The following is a 20,134-nucleotide window of genomic DNA, read 5'->3' on the forward strand; positions in this document are numbered from 1 at the left end:
ATATATATATATATATATATATATATATATATATATATATATATATATATATATATATATATATATATGCACTACATACATACTGCACTGCACTGATATTGACATTTTTTTTATGTAATACTAAGTCCTGTGTTTTGCAAAAAGTGTTGATATCAGCATCTTTGTATTGGATTGATACGAGGAAATGTCAGTATCGCCCAAAGCTCCAAAAATGATCCACATGGCTGATACTGCCCTCTGATGAGATGCAAATGCAAGAGAGAGAGAGAGAGAGAAAGAGAGAGAGTGGGAGGGGAGTGAGTATCAGAGGGAGGAGAGAGAGGCAGCCTGAGGGCAGACCAAAGCACGTCAGTGAGGAAAACAGACAGTGGGAAAGTGCTCTCTTCCCACTCGGAAAACAAGATCTGTCTGCTGTGCTTTGCGCTGCAGCAGACTTCAGTTCAGAGTGAGACTTTTTTTCCCCCCCGCAGATACTGAACTCCTACTTACTTTCTTACTTACTTACTCCAGCACAGTTTTCTCCAGTAGGACACAACTGATGGGTAAGAAGCTGTTGTTGTTGTTGTTGTTGTGTATGGGACTGTGGTCTAATACTTGTGTGTGTTTGTGTCAATGTAAGACTACTATAAACACTATGCATCATTATGTTGGTGAGTGGCATGTAGTTACATGTGTGTGTGTGTGTGTGTGTGTGTGTGTGAGTGTGTGTGTGTGCAGCCCTGAGTTGAGACAGTGTTTATTGAATGGCACTGATGTACAGCATTTCACTGAATGGAACAGATGGCTGAGGTTGCATCTGTCCCTCCCCGAAGCTTATTGTGTTTGCGCAGTGTAAGGCCCCAACTTTTTATTTATTAATAAGTCCGAAAAAAAATATTTCTTAGTTTTGCCTCATGTTGAGGAAGCTTTATTTTTTTTCAGCTCTTCAATGAACACGGTGCTTTTCCGTTTTTTTTTGTCATGCCCCCATAATTTTCTTTACAGCCCCCAAACCCTCAATTTGAAATAGGATTGAGAACCTAATTTGTATTATTATTTATTATTTGCCAAGTATAAAAATGAGCCAAAATTTTTGAATGAAAGAAACTGCTGTTCTAAATGTGTCCACTAGATGTCACAATAGAAATTCTTTGTATCCTTGTAGATCAGGGGTCGGCAACCCGCAGCTCGGGAGCCTCATGTGGCTCTTTGATCACTCTGATGTGGCTCAGCTGCATACTTGACAACACCCCCAATTTTTCCGGGAGGTTTCCAAATATCAGTGTCTCCCCCAGAATTTTCCTGGGACTATTATTTTCCGTGATTGCCATGCCTTTAAAATTCTTTAGAACGTGTCGCCGCATACATTTTTCCACCATGCTAACTACGTGCCGACCGATCACAAAAAGCATGCGGCTGCTGTTAACACACGTAAGTGACTGCAGGGCATACTTGGTCAACAGCCATATAGGTTACACTGAGGGTTGTGATGTAAACAACTTTAACACTCTTACTAATATGCGCCAAACTGTGAACCCACACCAAACAAGAATGACAAACACATTTCGGGAGAACATCTGCACTGTAACACAACATAAACACAACAGAACAAATACCCAGAATCCCATGCATCCCTAACAATTTGGTGGTAGCGGAGGTGTATAATGTAGCCCGGAAGAGTTAGATAGATAGATAGATAGATAGATTGATAGTACTTTATTGATTCCTTCAGGAGAGTTCCTTCAGGAAAATTAAAATTCCAGCAGCAGGGTACAGAGTTGAGATCAATTTAAAAAAAGTAAAAAGTAAATAATGGGGGTTTAAATGGAAACAAAATAGAGAAATATTACAATAGGAATAAATAAATAATAAATAAATAAATTAGTGCTGCATGGGATTCTGGGTATTTGTTCTGTTGTGTTTATGTTATGTCACAGTGCAGATGTTCTCCCGAAATGTGCTTGTCATTCTTATTTGGTGTGGATTCACAGTGTGGCACATATTTGTAACAGTGTTAAAGTTGTTTATATGGCCACCCTCAGTGTGACCTGTATGGCTGTTTAACAAGTATGCCTTGTAGTCACTTACCTGTGTTAGCAGAAGCCATTTGCAACATGTGACTGGGCTGGCAATTTATATGATAAGGTTGTAGAGGGCGTTAAAAATGCAGTGTCATCATTGCACGTGCATATTATTGTTTTTAGGGTGGAAATCAGCAGACATTCGAGAGAATAGTTGCTTTGAAATCCGGGAGTTTCCTGGAAAAATTGGGACAGTTGGCAAGTGAGATGTTGTCAAGCGGCATTCATATAAAACTTGCGGGCCGCACAAACATTAAAATTTCATATTAAGGTGCGGGCCGCTTATCTGAGACCCCTGGTTCATACATAACACAAAACGAAATAATTTTTTGTATGAGTGTCATTTCATTTTAACTTTCAAAAGAGTTTTGTGGCTCCCACTGTTTTCTTTATTTGGTGATATGGGTCAAAATGGCTCTTTGAGTGGTAAAGGTTGCCGACCCTTGTTGTAGATGATGCTACATATGTAAAATAAAAATAAACCACAAGATGTTAGTGCACCGGTCAAGGAAAATTGGCAAACAACATAAACAACAACCTGTAATTTGATTTTGATATAATTTTTTTTATCTTGATAGATTGAAAATGAACACCAATGAGTTGACCGATGAACATTATCACATCATTTATTCAGAAAGTATAAATAACGACAAATTAAGATTGAACACTGTTAAACGCAACATGTAAATGTAATAAAAACAGAAACAAAATTATGATTTGTATAATTTCAGAGTGTTCATGTTCTATTTTTAATCAAAGGAATCAATCTCAAGTTGTCTTTATTTTTAAGTTATCGTGCTGTGATTTTACCAGTCTGGCCCACTTGGGACTAAATTGGCCCCCGATCTAAAATGAGTTTGACACCCCTGGTGTACAACTTTAAATGATAACTTTATAATATCTGTTGAGCCTGTTGATAAATTCAAACCAGCTGGAGGCTTGTGTATCGTTCAAGAATGAAAAAAAAAATCACCGAGTCGGGGGGCCCGCCCCACTATTTGAGAAGCACTGACTCAAACCAAGACACCAGAGTTTTTAAGTAAGTTCAATGTGAAAAATTTAATATTGTAGTTGCTCAGACAGTAATGTGTTCATATACATTTAGATTAGGGTATCTTATTTCTTAATGGGGAAAGTACATCAAAATGTGTAGTTGTCAATCAAGTTATTGATGGTTTAGTTCGACCCTAAACCCCAAACCTAACCCAAAACCCTAACCCTTAAGGGTTTGGGTCAGCTCTTTAGTACTACCCTAGTGGCTCCCTGGAGTATTTAAAAAAAAAAAAAGGATTAAAAATGAAAAAAGATGGGGTAAAATATATATTTTTTTGTTTAAGTATATTTTTTGTTTGAGGACAAACATGACACAAACCTTCCCAATTGTTAGAAACTGTTTAATATGTTTGTGTGCATGCTTCACTGATGAGAGTATTTGGTGAGCATCGTTTTGTCCTACTGATTTTGGCGGTTCTTGAACTCACCACAGTGTGGACTGGGACGCAACAGTTTGTTTACATGTAAAAATCCTCCACTCCTTCTTTGTCTCATTTTGTCCACCAAACGTTTGATACTGTGCGCGGACGCACACAAGTGCGCTTTGTTGACGTTATTGACTTGTTGGAGTGCCAATTGGTCCATGCATGACTGCTAGCTAATCAATGCTAACATGCTATTTAGGCTAACTGTATGTACTTATTGCATTATTATGCCTCGTTTGTAGGTATATTTGAGTTCATTTAATATCCTTTACTTTTATCCTCTTTGTATATAATTTAGTTGTGCATGTCTCATGACACATTTCGGATACATTTTTTTGTGTGCCATGTTGTTCCAGACCACAGCAAATATTACCTAGCTTGCTAAAGATTGTAATAAATCTATTAAAAGAAGGAAACCTTAACTTGGACTCACACCTTTGGTCATTAAAAGCCAGTCATTTCCAGGAGTTATCTCAACTTCTGAGCAGTGTCTGATTTACTCATCATTTCTAATATTGTAAAAATGTGTAGAATAAATATTAAATTTCGACATTTCTGTCAATGGAGATTTGCCTTGGCCTGCGACACAGTCATTTTGAGAGTAGGCTAATATAGGTAGCATAGACACTTACGTTATGTGTTGCCTTCATCATAAGACTTATATAATGCTTTTCATTTTTTTGCGGCTCCAGACAGATACATCTTTTGTATTTTTGGTCCAATATTTTTAAACATTTTGGGTTGTCGACCCTTGGTTTAGTTTCAATATTGCATTACTAACCATCGGGAGTTTTACTGTAGTTATCATTGTTAGAATAGAACAGAAAAGAGTGCTTTATTGTCATTAAACACCAGAGTGTAACCTGCGTGGTTCAGCCTGGTTCGCCGGCATAAGAGACGAGGGTGCCAACCACTGAGCTAAAAGCCCAGGCTATCAAACCGAAAAAATAGAGGTGACCATTATGTTAGATGCAGTTGAAATACACAGAACACCCTAGTCACGTTTAGGGCTGCATATATCGATTAATTTAGTAATCGGTGTAATCAATCGATAAAGTTTGTTTGATTAAGTGTTCAAATACAACACAGTTTATAACCTCAATAGGGAACATTTTCAAAATAAACAACTGCTATTCTGATAATAATTTATTCTAATAATTGCACATACACTTAATAAATTGCACTTTTAACTATGTATTATTTATATTTGAAAAAAAAAAAGATTAAATAGAAACAAAAGGAAAAAAATAACCGGTGTATGCTAAAACTAGGTAATAGATAGGAAATAAATAATCAAAGAAATGCAAAAAGTTAAATAGTCATAAAATAAAAATGTTTACCTTTTTTTTCAAAATTTGACACCTAATAAAATTGGTTGAATTATATGAATAATACAAAAACTGATTCTGTAACCTTAATATATACTTTACATGTTGTAAATAAACAACCAAAGTAATCCATAAAGCTAAATAGTCATGAAATAAAAATGTTTACATTTTTTATCAAAATTTGACGCCTAATAACATTGGTTGAATGATATCAATTATATAAAAAACGATTCCGTAACCTTAATATATACTTTACATGTTGTAATCTAAATGGGATTTGAGGTATAAAGGGCCCTTTATACACAGCACACCAAATCGGATTGTGTTGCCCCACTATGGACTGGACTCTCACTATTATGTTAGATCCACTATGGACTGAACTCTCACTATTATGTTAGATCCACTATGGACTGGACTTTCACACTATTATGTTAGATCCACTATGGACTGGATTCTCACTATTATGTTAGATCCACTATGGACTGGACTCTCACTATTATGTTAGATCCACTATGGACTGAACTCTCACTATTATGTTAGATCTACTATGGACTGGACTCTCACTATTATGTTAGATCCACTATGGACTGAACTCTCACTATTATGTTAGATCCACTATGGACTGGACTTTCACACTATTATGTTAGATCCACTATGGACTGGACTTTCACACTATTATGTTAGATCCACTATGGACTGGACTCTCACTATTATGTTAGATCCACTATGGACTGGACTTTCACACTATTATGTTAGATCCACTATGGACTGGAATCTCACAATATTTTGCTCGATCCACTCGACGTCCATTGCACCGGTTGCCCGGGGGAGTCCCAGTATCTGCGGTCCACTCTAAGGTTTCTCATTGTCCCATTGGGTTGAGTTTTTCCTTGCCCTGATGTGGGATCTGAGCCAAGGATATTGTTGTGACTTGTGCAGCCCTTTGAGACACTTGTAATATAGGGCTATATAAGTAAACATTGATTGATTGATTGATTGATTGCCCTCAAGTGACACAAATCCAAAATTTTTGCCAGTCTAAACGCTCCACATCAGAATGCGGATCAAATGCAACTTCAGTCTAAATATATACTCTAATGGAGATTGTTCAGTACAGGATAAATAACTGTTCTGACAGAAACCACAGTGGCCAAAGGAACAAAACATTGGTCTCACAAAAGAGGAGAACTCTAACCCAACAGAGCCAATGTGAGGTCCTCTATTCCGCCCGTCAAACCCAACAAATAAACATCCAAAAACAATACTCTATTTACATTCCGTGCCTTGAATATTAACCAAGTATTAGTGATATTGTTATTATAACGCAGACAAACTATTCATAGCGACTTTGGAATCACCAGTTGATGCCACTTTGTTTAAATCATCGAGTGTTCTGCTGTTTCCTCGCTTCCCTGCTCCTTGGAAGTTTATTCTAGATCACAAATCATGCCTCTCGCCTGGGTAGAAGAATGCTGAGAATGTATTGCGACAAGTCGGTACACTTTGACATCCCATTTAGACTCGGAAATGCTAGAATGACACATAAAGATGCTGAGCTCTAGCTCCCTGTTTTTCGCAAAGATTTTCATCTAAACGGGATTATAGCATCAGTAACCTACATCCATATTACAGCAGCCCTTGTACAGTGAGTGATGTTTTATTATGTTTGTTGCCTCTCATAATGTCTGTAGTGAGTAATAATAAATCAATCAATCAATCAATCAATGTTTACTTATATAGCCCTAAATCACTAGTGTCTCAAAGGGCTGCACAAACCACCACGACATCCTCGGTAGGCCCACATAAGGGCAAGAAAAACTCACACCCAGTGGGACATCGGTGACAATAATGACCCAGTGGGACGTCGGTGACAATAATGACTATGAGAACCTTAGAGAGGAGGAAAGCAATGGATGTCGAGCGGGTCTAACATGATACTGTGAAAGTTCAATCCACAATGGATCCAACACAGTCGCGAGAGTCCAGTCCAAAGCGGATCCAACACAGCAGCGAAAGTCCCGTTCACAGCGGAGCCAGCAGGAAACCATCCCAAGCGGAGGCGGATCAGCAGCGCAGAGATGTCCCCAGCCGATACACAGGCCAGCAGTACATGGCCACTGGATCGGACCGGACCCCCTCCACAGGGGAGAGTGGGACATAGAAGAAAAAGAAAAGAAACAGCAGATCAACTGGTCTAAAAAGGGAGTCTATTTAAAGGCTAGAGTATACAAATGAGTTTTAAGGTGAGACTTAAATGCTTCTACTGAGGTGGCATCTCAAATTGTTACCGGGAGGGCATTCCAGAGTACTGGAGCCCGAACGGAAAACGCTCTATAGCCCGCAGACTTTTTTTGGGCTTTGGGAATCACTAACAAGCCGGAGTCCTTTGAACGCAGATTTCTTGCCGGGACATATGGTACAATACAATCGGCAAGATAGGATGGAGCTAGACCGTGTAGTATTTTATACGTAAGTAGTAAAACCTTAAAGTCACATCTTAAGTGCACAGGAAGCCAGTGCAGGTGAGCCAGTACAGGCGTAATGTGATCAAACTTTCTTGTTCTTGTCAAAAGTCTAGCAGCCGCATTTTGTACCAACTGTAATCTTTTAGTGCTAGACATGGGGAGACCCGAAAATAATACGTTACAGTAGTCGAGGCGAGACGTAACAAACGCATGGATAATGATCTCAGCGTCTTTAGTGGACAGAATGGAGCGAATTTTAGCGATATTACGGAGATGAAAGAAGGCCGTTTTAGTAACGCTTTTAATGTGTGCCTCAAAGGAGAGAGTTGGGTCGAAGATAATACCCAGATTCTTTACCGTGTCGCCTTGTTTAATTGTTTGGTTGTCAAATGTTAGAGTTGTATTATTAAATAGAGTTCGGTGTCTAGCAGGACCGATAATCAGCATTTCCGTTTTTTTGGCATTAAGTTGCAAAAAGTTAGCGGACATCCATTGTTTAATTTCATTAAGACACGCCTCCAGCTGACTACAATCCGGCGTGTTGGTCAGCTTTAGGGGCATGTAGAGTTGGGTGTCATCAGCATAACAGTGAAAGCTAACACCGTATTTGCGTATGATGTCACCTAGCGGCAGCATGTAGATGTTGAAGAGTGCAGGGCCAAGAACCGAACCCTGGGGAACTCCACACGTTACCTTAACGTAGTCCGAGGTCACATTGTTATGGGAGACACACTGCATCCTATCAGTAAGATAAACCAAGACAGGGCTAAGTCTGACATACCAATTTGTGTTTTGATACGTTCTAATAAAATATTATGATCGACGGTATCGAAAGCAGCGCTAAGGTCGAGGAGCAGCAACATAGATGACGCATCAGAATCCATCGTTAGCAATAGATCATTAGTCATTTTTGCGAGGGCTGTCTCCGTGGAGTGATTTGCTCTGAAACCGGATTGAAAGGTTTCACATAGATTGTTAGACGCTAAGTGTTCATTTAACTGCTCCGCAACAATTTTTTCAAGGATTTTTGAAATAAAGGGAAGGTGAGACACCGGTCGGTAGTTTACCATGAGGTCAGATCGAGGTTAGGTCTTTTAAGAAGAGGATGAATAACCGCTTTTTTGAATGCTAGGGGAACAGTGCCCGAGGAGAGTGATAAGTTTATAATATTTAGCACTGATGGACCTAATAATACAAAGAGCTCCTTGATCAGTTTCCCAGGAAGAGGGTCAAGTAAGCATGTTGTCTGTTTTATTCCATTTACACGTTGTAACAATTCCTCTAATGTTATTTCCTCAAAACGAGAGAGACTATTTTGGAGGGCAGTATCCGCCGTATATACCATCGTATCAGTGTTAATAGAACCCCGTTGTAGCTGGGACGCATTGTCTTTAATCTCCTTTCTAATGACTTCAATTTTCTTACTAAAGAATTGCATAAAGTCATCAGCTGAGTGGGTTGAGCTACTGATGATTGAGGGAACCCCTCATGAAACAGTTCTGTAGAGATGAAGTAGTCTTGTGATTTTTCCCACACCTACATATATGTATATATATATATATATATATATATATATATTTATATATATATATATATATATATATATATATACTTATATATATATATGTACATATATATATATATATATATATATATATATATATATATATGTATATATATAGTGTTTGAATGTGAGTGTGAATGTTGTCTGTCTATCTGTGTTGGCCCTGCGATGAGGTGGTGACTTGTCCAGGGTGTACCCCGCCTTCCGCCCGATTGTAGCTGAGATAGGCGGCAGCACCCCCCGCGACCCCAAAAGGGAATAAGCGGTAGAAAATGGATGGATATATATATATATGTATATATATATATATATATATATATATATATATATATATATATATATATATATACTTACATCATGGAGATGTTTGGATGTTTTTTTAAGGGTTTTATAGGCAGAATAGAGCGACTGACTTAAGCTCCAAGACTTTTGATCGCAGAACCTCTTCTTTTGTTTTCTTTGGGCCCTTGGCTCTCTTTCACTCTCCTTTGGAGCCATCTTTCTGGTCAACTTGATCGCTGCGGCGTTAAACAAAGAAACGATTACAAGCTAAAGAATGAACGTCATATTAGAGCCAAAGATCAGTCAAAAATAGTTTATTTCTAATGCCAACGGGGTACGTCCAAATGTATCTCTCGTTGTGTTTTGGAAAAAAAGAAATGGGACAAACTCAAATGGGGCCTGCCTTCTCTGGTGATGTTTGTTGCCATTGTGTTTGTTTTCATGTCGACAGTAGTATTGTCCGTTTTGTCCTCTTGTGCAACCGCCTCCTCCCCCCGTTGGCGCCGCACCATGCCTTCGCTCCGTGTTCACTCGCATGGCGACATCCTTGTAAGCTGGTCTAATTACCTCACAGGTGACTACACGCCGCTGTGCACTCCCCAGTATGCCCACACCCGGGTTTGTTTACTGCAAACACACTTCTCAGGATGCTTATTTGCAAGAGCTACTATAGCCGTGTGTCATGGCACGACTGCATTGCGATTGCTCCTCCCATGACACCTTTAAAAAACTGATGAAAAATAAATTTACGGTCGTGGTCAAAAGTTTATATACACTTGTGAAGGACATAATGTCATGACGGTCTTGAGTTTCCAATCATTTCTATAAGTATAATTATTTTTTTGTGATAGAGTGATTGGAGCACATACTTGTTGGTCACAAAAAACATTCATGAAGTTTAGTTCTTTTATGAATTTATTATGAGTCTACTGAAAATGTGACCAAACCTGCTGGGTCAAAAGTATACATACTGCAATGTTAATATTTGGTTACATGTCCCTTGGCAAGTTTCGCTGCAATAAGGTGCTTTTGGAATCAATCATCAATCAATCAATGTTTTTTTTTCTATAGCCCTAAATCACAAGTGTTTCAAAGGGCTGCACAAGCCACAATTACATTGTGACGGACTCTCACTGTCGTGCGGGTTCCAGGGACCACCAAGGTAGGACATAGCTTTGAGCAGTTTTGACTTTCTTTATTTTCCAAAAAGAAAAGTCCTTTTCGGGTTGCTTTTCAGTCGCCCGCGTCGTCTGCCGCTCTCTCCCGCTCTCTTCCGAGTTGCATGCGCTTCGTCTTGTTCTGTCGTTGACTCTCCACTTCTCTCCCCGACGTTCACGGCTGCTGCCCTTTTAAACAGTGCGAAAGGATTCATTAATCGTATACACCTGATCTCAATTGTGGCGTCGCTCCCGGCACGCCTCGCCTCGCCGCTCGCTCGCCAATCCCGCCTCCTCGCCGCCATCTTGGCAAGACCTGCCTCTCTGTCGGACTGTCAGCTCCGCCTCGCCACAGACATTTTCAGTTCAGACAGATAGATAGATAGATAGATAGATAGATGGATAGATAGATAGATAGATAGATAGATAGATAGATAGATAGATAGATAGATAGATAGATAGATAGATAGATGGATGGATAGGTAGATAGATAGATAGATAGACAGACAGACAGACAGACAGACATATAGATCGACAGATAGATAGATCGATAGATAGATACATAGATAGATAGATAGATAGATAGATGGATAGATAGATAGATAGTACTTTATTTATTCATTCCCCACAAAAGGGCAAGGAAAAACTCACAATCCAGTGGGATGTCAATGCCAATGACTATAAGAAACCTTGGAGAGGACCGCAGATGTGGGTGACCCCCGCCCTCTGGGGTAGACCGGATGCAATGGACAACGAGTGGGTCTAGCATAATTTTCTGAAAGTCCAGTCCATAGTGGATCCAACATTATAGTGAAAGTCAAGTCCATATTGGGGGCAGTTGGAGATAATTCCGAGCAGAGACGGGTCAGCAACGCAGAGAGGTCCCCAACCAATGCACAGGCGAGCGGTCCACCCCGGGTCCCGACTCCGGACAGCCAGCACTTCAACACTTCCAGTGGAATTTTTGACCACTCCTCTGGACAAAATTGGTGCAGTTCATCTAACTTTGTTGGTTTTCTGACATGGACTTGTTTCTTCAGCATTGTCCACATGTTCTCAATGTCAGGACTTTGGGAAAATCTTAATTAAAGCCTGATTTAGCCATTCTTTTACCACTTTTCATGTGTATTTGGAGTCGTTGTACTGTTGGAACACCCAACTGCGTCCAAAACCCAACCTCCGCGCTGATGATTTTAGGTTGTCCTGAAGAATTTGGAGGTAATCCTCCTTTTTTACCGTCCCATATACTCTCTGTAAAGCACCAGTTCCATTGGCAGCAAAACAGGCCCTGAGCATAATACTACCACCACCATGCTTGACGGTAGGGACGGTGTTCCTGGGATTGAAGACCTCTCCTTTTCTCCTCCACACAAATTGTTGGGTATTTTGGCCAAACAATTTTTGTTTCATCTGATATCACATGGACAAAGATAAGACATTCTAGAGGAAATGTATGTGGTCAGATGAAACAAAAAATAATAATGTCTAGGTTTACATTTGCTTCGCCACCTTGGTCATAATTTATGCACTTCAGAAACTTCTCTATGACTTTAGCTCCAGACTTCTTCTGCTTGTGTGAGACAAGTGGTGGAAAAGGGAATTATCACTGATCCATTGCCTGGATCATGTTTTATTTTAGTTTGACTCCCTTAGTTCTGTTTTTAGCACCTCTGGGTTTTTTTTTAGTTGCCATTGGTACTGATTATTTTCACCTGCCTCTGATTAGTGTTCGGGACGCTCACCTGCTCCCGAGCACTAATACGAGCTATTTATTTCAGCATTTCGCCACACTCAGTCTGGCAGTCTTGTTTGTGCTATGCAACAAGTTAAGTGGGTACACTATTTGATTCCTGACTCAATGCTAAGTCTTCCTGTTAGCTTTTTCCTTAGCGTCCCGTGCAATCGGCACATTTTTTTTGTGTTTGTTTGTATTTTCCTGTATTTTTGGATTTGGACTGATTTATGATAAATAAATCACTGTCTTACCTGCACTTTGCCTCCGGAGTTCCATCTGCATCATGGAAAACGATCCGGACGTAACACACATAAAAAAAAGATGGGCTTTAGGGTTAAGAAGCATTGCTCAACAATACAATTTTTTTGTACTTTTGTGTGTTCATGTGTTAATAAATGTTAATTGTTTGATGATAAAATCAGATTTTTTAAAAATGCAACATTCAACACTGAGCATTGCTGTCCAGTTGTTAAATTTCCATGTTTATTATGCTTCTGGGTCTAATTTGCGAGAGTAGATTTTGCATGATTTTTATTTTATTCACTTTACTCTATTTTGAAACGTTTATTTTCGGGGCTTTTTTCAACCAAAACACAAGGATAACACTTTTTTTCCCAACTCATTCACAAAATGTTGGTATACTTAACTCGCATTTTCTATAAAAAAAACAAAAATCAACAAAAAAATGTGTTCATTCTAAATTTCAGTCTGCATTTATTTGTAGTTCTGTGTTTTTAATCACGGGCTTCACGGTGGCAGAGGGGTTAGTGCGTCTGCCTCACAATACGAAGGTCCTGCAGTCCTGGGTTCAAATCCAGGCTCGGGTTCTTTCTGTGTGGAGTTTGCATGTTCTCCCCGTGAATGCGTGGGTTCCCTCCGAGTACTCCGGCTTCCTCCCACTTCCAAAGACATGCACCTGGGGATAGGTTGATTGGCAACACTAAATTGGCCCTAGTGTGTGAATGTGAGTGTGAATGTTGTCTGTCTATCTGTGTTGGCCCTGCGATGAGGTGGCGACTTGTCCAGGGTGTACCCCGCCTTCCGCCCGATTGTAGCTGAGATAGGCGCCAGCGCCCCCCGTGACCCCGAAAGGGAATAAGCGGTAGAAAATGGATGGAAATGGATGTTTTTAATCACTATTAGAGCTACTTTTGGTCAGAATTACAGTAGGAAAATAATTCATATGGCCCCATTCCTGGGTAAATCTCGCGCGAGAGGAAAGGGGGGAGGGGGTCAATCCATTAGCAATTCAGTCTGCTGAAAATAATGGAAAGCGCCACTCTTTATAGCAACTGACACTGTGGTCAAAGTTGGACAAACAATTTAAGATATTCAAAACTCTACTGACGTCTACCGGCTAAATTGATAAGTGCACCCTCACAATTTGTCACATTTTATGAATACCATTTCTACTGTGGTATATTATTTCCCTGTTTTTTCCACTTCCTGTATGCTTTCTATGCCATGTCACCACCTGTCTGGAGCGCTGATCAACACACCTGTCTCTGTTTGGTGATTAGGAGACTCACCGATGTACAATCACTGCTTAGAGGTGGTTTTTTTTTCCCCACCTGCGCTCCTCAGACAGCCCTGGTGCATGGTTGAGTGCACAAATTTGTTAATTCGTTCATGTTTTGCGTTTCTTTTCATGCTCTCACACCTATGGTTCATGTTTTGTTTTGGTCATGCTATGTTTAGTTTTTTGGACATTTAGTTCTGTTTTGCATTTCCTTGTTTGTCTTGTTACCATGCCAACTGATTTAGTTTTCATCTGTCATGTCTGATCAGAAGTTTTGTATGGCCATACTACCCCGAGCATCCCCAATCTCATCTGTTCTCAAAGCTAAGCAGTGTCTGGCCTGGTTAGTACTTGGATGGGAGACTGCCTAGGAATACCAGGTGCTTCTGACCTTTGGACTCTAAGTTCCTTTTTTTTTCACTCCCTGTTTTGTTACCATGATGACCAATCAGTTCACCTGTCTTGTCTCACACCTGTTTTCACTTATCATGTTCATTATTTAAGCCACAGTTACCAGGTAGTCAGTCTGGCAACATCACCTCCTTCACGCCCTCGATTATCTGCTTCATGCCTTGCTATGCTGTTCATTTTGTCCACGTAAGTTTTTGTCATTCATGCCATAGCACAAGTGTTTTGTCTCATGTTTATAGTTTATAGCCTTTGTGCTAGTATTTTGTTTCATAGCCCAAGTTTTGTACCTCCATTGTGAAAGCTTTTTCTTTATTCCTGTTTTTAGTTTATGAGTAAATAAATTAAATATGTACCTACCTTCACGCCGTTTCCACTCCATTCGCTTCGCACCTCGGGAAAACAACCCAAGACCAAGTCCAAGCCTGACACATGCTAGGCGATGTCTTTTGCATTTTCACCTGTGGTTGACTGCTCGTCCCACGCTGGTGCTGTTTGTTTATCGATACTCTGATTGGCGCCTATAAACAGAGCTTCTGCTTGCACACTGTCTGCCTTCTCTGCATCCCGGGATCATGCCTACAACTACAACCGTGAGAACTTTGTCAAAAATAAATTGTATTGCGTTTTACTTATATGACTTGCAACATTTCAATTGCACTATAATTACCAAGCAGATCTAGTTGGGCTCATTACATTAATTTGTCATTAAAGAGAGACGTGATTTAACGGTTCCACAAATATTGAAATTTGTATTCAATATTAATTGTATTCAATATTACAAAACCAGTGAAGTTGGCACGTTGTGTAATTCATAAATAAAAACAATGCAATTATTTGCAAATCCTTTTCAACTTATATTCATTTGAATAGACTTCAAAGACAAGATATTTAATGTTCAAACTGAGAAACTTTTTTTGTTTTTTGCAAATAATCATTAACTTAGAATTTAATGGCAGCAACACATTACAAAAAATAAGTTACATGGGCTTCGCTTTTAGCAACACTCAGTAAACGTTTGGGAACTGAGGAGACCAATTTTTGAAACTTTTCGGGTGGAATTCTTTCACATTCTTGCTTGATGTACAACTTAAGTTGTTCAACAGTCCGGTGTCTCTGTTGCTGTATTTTATGCTTCGTTATGCGCCACACATTTTCAATGGGAGACAAGTCTGGACTACAGGCAGGCCAGTCTAGTACCTGCCCTCTTTTACCATGAAGCCACGCAGTTGTAATACGTGGCTTGGTATTGTCTTGCTGAAATAAGCAGGAGCGTCCATGATAACGTTGCTTAGATGGCAACATATGTTGCTCCAAAACCTGTATTTACTTTTCAGCATCAATGGTGCCTTCACAGATGTGTAAGTTACCCATGCCTTGGGCACTAATACACCCCCATACCATCACAGATTCTGGCTTTAGGACTTTGCACCTATAACAGTTCGGATGGTTGTTTTCCTCTCACAGTTTCCAAAAACAATTTGAAATGTGGACTCTTCAGAACACTTTTACACTTTGCGTCAGTCCATCTTAGATGAGCTCGGGCCCAGCAAAGCCGGCGGAAGTACTGGGTGTTGTTGATAAATGGCTTTGGCTTTGCATTGTAGCGTTTTAACTTGCACTTACACTGTCAGTAACTGTAGTTACTGACAGTTGTTTTCTGAAGTATTCCTGATCTTTGATGAGCTGGGAAACCACCTGCTGGCCAAATGTAAAATTACAAACAGCTGCATCTTAACCACATAATGTGATGCACTGAATTTTAGCGCCTTTTATAGCTCTTGGAAATGACAGTGTATCGCAAAAATGTTTTGGAGCGAATGGTTTTGTTAGTTAAATGAACACATGTATAATACAAATATTAGGACTGTGAATCATTGGGCACCCTTTGATTCGATTAAATTCTTCAGGGCGACGATTTGAATCAGAATCAATTCTCGATTCAACAGCATTACTGTTGATTACCATTGGGTGCCAGTTCTATGGTTAACTACATTCCACCATAAAACAGAGCACAGCTGTGATACATTTTCTATAGTAGTTACAAAAAAAAAACTGGTTTTGTTTGATAAAATTCGACCCAAACATTTAATAAAACAACATACAAATAAGGCAACAAGAGATGTATACAACACTTCTCTTTTCCAAAGTAAATCAGGACAGCAGATATGGGAATCTACATCAACAATATGAGTTGGACAGGGCAGATTAAAAAAAAACATTACAATTAAAAAAAATAAAACAAAAAATAAAAAACATGTGTATATATACATATATTAAGTCAAAGGCTGAACTCCAGGGAGGGGGTCCAGACTGAGGCCAAGAAAAAAAAAACTAATAGCCATAGCACACATTTACATTTTACATAGAATCAACAAAACTTGCAACAGAGGGGAGGGAGTTAGAGCTACGGGGGCCGGCTGCAGCTGTTTAAGCGCTACTCAGCCGTCCATCGCCCCTAAGGGGAGTACTTGCTTTGTTGTCATGGGAAATTGTAACATTACCTATAGGCAGTTCAACTGAGTCCACTCCTCTGAGGGCTTGATTGCTTGTTTCCCCGCAAAGCACTTGCGCCGGCGTCGAGCCTGCAACCAAGCGTGACGTCACATACAACAAGTGTGTTGAAATATAGTACATACATCACTCTCTGGTAAAACCGACGGAACTCTGTCTGTAGCTAAAAAATTACAAAATTCCCATCCCTACCATTTATATTATATATATGTATATATATATTTCCCTACCATTTATATTAAGAGTTGCCTTTACTTTCTATATAGTGCCAGCTCACAACAGAAATAATTGAAGGGTAGTTTTTTTAGTTGTAATTCACTTTTCCACCACTTGTGGCAGTAATGACAATATCAAACAGACAGAAGTGGAGAGCTAAAGACATAAAGAATGTTCTTAAGTGAAAAAAATATGACTAAAGTGGTAAAGCCATGGTAAACATAGTCATTATTAATCCAATTTACTTATTTTACCACAACACAATTCTATGTAAATGTATTTTTTGTCAGTTATACAGCATATTTGGTTAGTATTTATTTTGCTAATCAGCCTGACCTAAGCCTAAGGATTATGCGTTGAATAAATAATAACCTGTGTGATTAACACATGCTTTTATATCATTTGACAACAACTGTAAACTGTAAGTAGGTTAGATAATATTAATGAATAAGATTCAATGTTGGGCCCCGAGGTCAAAAAAGGATAAGAACCCCTGGACTATAGAGCATGTTTTGCCAGTCTCTCATCTGCTTTATTAAAGTCACAGTTAAAGTAACACTGATAGTCACACACACACACTGGGTGTGGTAAAATTATCCTCTGCATTTGACCCTTGTTCCACCCGCTGAGAGGTGAGGAGAGCAGTGAGCAGCAGTGGTGGCCCCGCTCTGGAATCATTGTGTTGATTTAACCCCCAATTCCAACTCTTGATGCTGAGTGGCAAGCAAGGAGGTATTGGGCCCATTTTTTTTATAGTCTTTAGTATGACTGGGGTTTGAACTCACGACCTACCGATCTCAGGACGGACACTCTAACGGCATTGAATTGCATTTGAATGAACTTACGTGTCGTTATTCTGATACTGTTCATGTCCAACACTTCATATATAGACTGAGAAAATGTCGTCGCTTCACCAAAGTAGCGAATTACCTTTGCATAAGAGTACTCTCCAAAGTCTTAATGGGATTTTTTTTTAGGTCTGAAAATGGCCTAAATTTGTCGGTTCCTTGTCACGGATCCACAAATGTTCTGTCGCGTTGAGGTCAGGGTTTGGGATAAGGCTATTTCATGAGTTTCATTGTCTCCTGATGCATCAAATCCAAACTGTCTCGGTATGATGACGGGTGCATTGTAGAGGACATTTTGTTCCAGCATCGTTCCCATCTATTAAGTCGTCTGTTTTCATCGCAAAATTCCACAGTATTCTGGACATCTGTGTTGCTGAATCTTTAGCAATTTGTTCAATGAACAATGGAGACATCAAAGAAGAAAGCTGTAGGTGGGAAGCGGTGTATTGCGGCAACACAAACACAGCCGGTGTTTCATTGCTTACATTCCCAAAAGATGACAGTCAAGCTTTACTATGGAACAGAGGTGTCAAGCGAACACGGTTGGATTGGACCACACTCACAAAGTACAGTGTATTATGCAGCGATCATTCCCAAATATCGTGTTTCGAATAGGGTCCCTTGCGAAGGGCCGAGATGGGCATCGCCACCACCCGTCGACTGGTGCTGAAGAAAGGTGCGGGGCCGACCTTCAGGTTGTACAGGTACGACCATATAATCTCACTAAAACACTAGTAGCACAATAAGCAGATAAGGGATTTTCCAGAATTATCCTAGTAAATGTGTCTTATATCATCTGAATCGCTCCCACTGCCCTCTAGTTTTTTTTTGTTTGTTTTTTCTAGTCCTTCACTCTCACTATCCTCATCCACAAATCTTTCATCCTCGCTCAAATTAATGGGGAAATTGTCGCTTTCTCGGTCCAAATCGCTCTCGCTGCTGGTGGCCATGATTGTAAACAATGTTCGGATGTGAGGAGCCCTACAACCCGTGACGTCACGCGCACATCGTCTGCTACTTCCGGTACAGTAAAAGCTTTTTTTATTAGCGACTAAAAGTTGCGAACTTTATCGTGGATGTTCTCTACTAAATCCTTTCAGCAAAAATATGGCAATATTGCAAAATGATCAAGTATGACTCATAGAATGGACCTGTTATCCCCGTTTAAATAAGAAAATCTCATTTCTGTAGGCCTTAAGCTTCAGAAGCACAGCGGTTTTCGGAAGTCCAAATAATTTGGACCTATATACAATTGTTACATAAATAACGTAAAGCAAATAGTGCTTGGACGACTATATATGTTTACATTTGTGCCTGTTTGTATGTATAATTATAACCCAAAATAGAAAAAAAAAAAATCAATTAAACATTTTGCACGCGATTCTTGTATTTAAAATATGTACGTCAAAAATGTAGCATTACCAAAACAATATCACATTAAAAAACAATAGTAATATTAAAAAAAAGGTAGAAAAAAAACATGCATGTCCGAAAATATTAATAAAAATAACAATGATAAATAATGGGAAATAAAAATCCTGATTATTTATCAACAATACAATATTAAACCTGCGATGAGGTGGCGACTTGTCCAGGGTGTACAAAGCCTTCCGCACGATTGTAGCTGAGATAGGCACCAGCTCCTACCCCCTCTCCCGCGACCCCAAAGGGAATAAGCGGTAGAAAAATGGATGGATGGATGAATGAACATTTGTGGAGTTATGTACCTAACAGAAAAAGTTCAAATAACTAAAACATGTTGTGTATTCTAGTTTCTTCAAAATAGCCACCCTTTGCACTGATTACTGCTTTGCACACTATATATATATATATATATATATATATATATATATATATATATATATATATATATATATATATATATATATATATATATATATATATATATATATATATATAAACAACAACAACACTGTATTGTCTACCGAGCAATGACATGATGATGATGAGAAGGGTGATTGATCTACAACATGGGTGTCAAACTCTGGCCCGCGGGCCAAATCTGGCCCGCTGTGTAATATAATTTGGCCCTTGAGGCAATAGCAATTTAGCATTAGAGCTGGCCCGCCAGTGTTATACAGCGTCGGTCAACAGTCGTACAGGTCACACTGAGGGTGGCCGTATAAACAACTTTAGCATTGTTACAAATATGCGCCACACTGTGAACCCACACCAAACAAGAATGACACACACATTTCGGGTGAACATCCGCACCGTAACACAACAGAACAAATACCCAGAACCCTTGCCCTTGCAGCACTAACTCTTCCGGCGAAACTTCCAGCAAACTGACCAATAATTAACGTTTATTCATGCATTTTCTCTTGCTACTTCAAAGCTTGAATGTTTGGTTCATTCATTATTGTTATTTTATTTTTAAATTTATTATTAGCTTGTGCAAAAAAAATTATATTTACCTCAGAAGATTGCAAATAGAAAAAAAGGCATAACATTTTTATTTAAATTGTATTTGATATGCCATCGATATTTTTTAAATTATTATTATTATTATTTGAAACTGGATTTTGCATGTCACTAA

At 39.2% G+C, this 20,134-nt stretch overlaps 1 protein-coding gene across 3 annotated transcripts in view; it reads left to right on the forward strand.

Moving 5' to 3' along the window:
* Nucleotides 1–346: 346 nt before the first annotated feature.
* hdac4 (histone deacetylase 4) overlaps nucleotides 347–20,134 on the forward strand; it is a 212,245-nt gene continuing 192,457 nt past the window's right edge. The window contains exons 1-2 of one of the 3 annotated variants that reach the window (XM_061918452.1): nucleotides 348–445; nucleotides 511–542. In XM_061918452.1, the coding sequence (XP_061774436.1) occupies nucleotides 539–542 (4 nt within the window). In that variant the 5' untranslated portion in view covers nucleotides 348–445; nucleotides 511–538. Of the gene's footprint in view, nucleotides 543–20,134 lie in introns of all 3 variants that reach the window. The other 2 variants (XM_061918451.1, XM_061918453.1) reach the window with 2 other exon arrangements.

Source organism: Nerophis ophidion, linkage group LG13 (genome assembly GCF_033978795.1).
Source record: "Nerophis ophidion isolate RoL-2023_Sa linkage group LG13, RoL_Noph_v1.0, whole genome shotgun sequence".
NCBI lineage: Eukaryota > Metazoa > Chordata > Actinopteri > Syngnathiformes > Syngnathidae > Nerophis > Nerophis ophidion.